A 2,510-nucleotide genomic window follows, 5' to 3' on the forward strand; every position below is an offset into this window, starting at 1 on the left:
TTCCTGGACCCATCTATGTCCCCACGGGACCCGTCTATATCCCCCATGCCACCAAGAGTTCCCATATCCCTACAGGGTCCCTGCASCCATTGTGCTGTCCCCATGCCCTCCCCAGCTCCGGGATGTCCMAAAATGCTCCTTCCCTGGCTTCCCAAGGCTGGGGACTGTCCCCCAACCTCACCCCAAGTGGTGCCAGCCCCCCATGTCCCCACTGTCCCACATACTTGTCTCCTCGGGCTGGGGCCAGACCCGCTCAGGTCTCCTCCTGCTCGGGGGCTTGGGGGGCTTCTGCTGCCGCCGGATGTACTCAACTGGGGACACAGAGGGTGGCACCGGCTCCGTGGGGCGGCAGGGGGGGACAGCCCCTCCATCCCTCGCTGAAGGCCAGGGGGTCCCGATGACCCCATCCCCCACACCCCAGCACCGTACAGTCCTCGTAGTCCTCCCGCTCCAGCTGCTCGTTGTAGTCCAGGGTCGGGGGTTCCGGCTCCTCGGGGATCTCTGAGGAGAAGAGATGCAGAGAAAAGGGGCACAGGGTGGCACCAGGGCACAGGGAGGGGACAACCTGGAGCAGGGAGGTGGCACTTTTGAACAGGAGGGTGGCCTTGAGGTAAGGGTGGTGGCCCTGGGGCACACAGGAGGTGACACTTGGGAGGAGGGAGGTGGTCCAGAGTGCAGTGGGGTGCAGGGAAGTGATACCAAGGAGGAGGGAGGAGGTGGCCCTGGTGTGCAAGGTGATGGCASTGGGATGCAAAGAGATGGTGCTGGGACACCGGGAGGTGACACAGGGGTGCAGGAAGGTGGCATTTGGRAACAAGGAGTTGTTTGGGAACAGGAGCATGGCCTTCAGGAGCTGGGACATGGCATTTGGGAGGTGACATTTGGGGAGAGGGACGTGGCCCCAAGACACAAGGAGATGCCCCAGGGGGCATAGGGGTGGACCCAAGACATAGGGTGGTGGCCTTAGGGTGGTGGCCCTGGGGATTGGGTACTCACCTGGCTGGGGCTCAGGGTCCCAGTCCTCCCTACCCAGCCCCCAGCGCTTGCTCAGCGGCTCTTCCAGCTCTCCTGGGCACAGGGACAGAGTGAGGGGCTGGCATGGCCTCCCAAGGCCCCTGTCCTGGCCCCTCCTAACCCCACAGTGGGAAGAAAATCCCATGGGGAAGAAAGCAGGGGGACAGAGAGGGGAAAGCCAAGGGGACAAAGCCCRGCCAGCTGTAGGGTGCCACCAGGGCAGGACGTGGGGTGATGCTGTGCTGTCCTGAGACTCCCACCCCAACCCTACTCATGGCAAGATGTGTGTCCCCAAAACTCACCTCGGACACCTCCGTTCTCCTYCTCCTCCTCCTCCTTGTAGYGTGAAGGCTCCAGGAATCTGGGTTTCTCTTCATCATCCTCAGCCCGTGGGGGCTGCAGGGTAATGGGGGGCTCAGTAGAGGGGCTTGGTGGCACTNAGGGGCTTGGTGGCACTGGTGGCTTCTTGCCAGAGGGTTTGGTGGCCTTGGGTGGCTTCACCTTGGGCTTTTTGGAGCCTTTTGGGKTTTTTTCAGAGCCTTTTGGGKTTTTTTCAGAGCCTTTTGGAGTCTTTTCGGAGCCTTTTGGTGGGTTTTCAGAGCCTTTCGGTGGCTTCTCCTTGGATTTCTTGGGGGGTTTGTTTTTGCCCCGATCCTTGTCCTTGACCTTGTCCTTATCCTTATCCTTCTTGGGGCCCCGGGGTCTCTCCTTGTTCTTCTTGGGGGGTTTTTCCTTCTTGCCCTTCTTGGGTTTCTCAGGCTCCGTCAGCGGCCCTGGGGAGTCTGAGGGGACAGAAGGCGGGGGCAGCAGCCCCGAGGCAGGGTGAGTGCGGCGGGGCCGGGCTCGGGGATCCCCCCGCTCCCGCCACTCCCGTTCTCAGCGGGATCCTGGTGCCGATCGCTCACCGGTGCCGGTGCCGATGCCGATGCCGAGGTCGGTGCCAAAACCCAGCTCGGTACCGTCCCCGTCCCGCTCCCCGTCCCGCTCCCCGCCGTCCCCGGGTCCAAGGAAGCCCCGCAGGAACTCCTCGATCTCGGCGTCGGTGAGCGCGGGGAGGCCCGGGGCCGTTCCCGGTGCCGGTACGGGCAGCAGCGGCAGCAGCGCGGCCGTCAGCAGGAGGCAGGAGCGGGGAGGCGCCGCCGGGACCATCGCGCTCCGCACCGGCCCCGCTCCCCGAGAGCCCCGAGAGCCCCGGGCGGGCGGGCTGGGGGCGGTGCTGCGGCCGGGGGCGGCACCGAGCGGCGGCGGCGCCCCGCGGGATCCGCTCGGCACCGGGCTGGCATCGGCACCGGGATAGCACCGACCGGGATGGCACCGACGCTGTCACTGTCGCCGGCCTGTACTGGCACCGCACCGGGGACGGGACTGCCGGGGACTGCACTGGCACTGGGACCGGCACTGGCACCGCGCGGGACGGGCACTGCCCGGCACCGGGACTGGCACTGGGACCGGGACGGTCACCGACACTGCCGGGAATCGCGCTGCGCTGGTACCGG

At 65.7% G+C, this 2,510-nt stretch overlaps 1 protein-coding gene across 1 annotated transcript in view; it reads right to left on the bottom strand.

Annotated features, from left to right (window-relative positions):
* The window catches only part of AEBP1 (AE binding protein 1), an 8,057-nt gene extending 5,841 nt beyond the window's left edge, over positions 1-2,216 (bottom strand). Inside the window, exons 1-5 of the mRNA XM_057385695.1 lie at positions 1,920-2,216; positions 1,317-1,796; positions 997-1,068; positions 430-501; positions 225-311 (exon numbers count right to left, since the gene is read on the bottom strand). Coding sequence (XP_057241678.1) covers positions 225-311; positions 430-501; positions 997-1,068; positions 1,317-1,796; positions 1,920-2,163 — 955 coding nt within the window. The 5' untranslated portion in view covers positions 2,164-2,216. The remainder of the gene's footprint in view (positions 1-224; positions 312-429; positions 502-996; positions 1,069-1,316; positions 1,797-1,919) is intronic.
* Between the last annotated feature and the right edge of the window lie 294 nt (positions 2,217-2,510).

This window comes from Malurus melanocephalus, unplaced genomic scaffold (genome assembly GCF_030028575.1).
Source record: "Malurus melanocephalus ecotype Western Australia unplaced genomic scaffold, MMel_1.1 scaffold_856, whole genome shotgun sequence".
Classification (NCBI taxonomy): Eukaryota; Metazoa; Chordata; class Aves; order Passeriformes; family Maluridae; genus Malurus; species Malurus melanocephalus.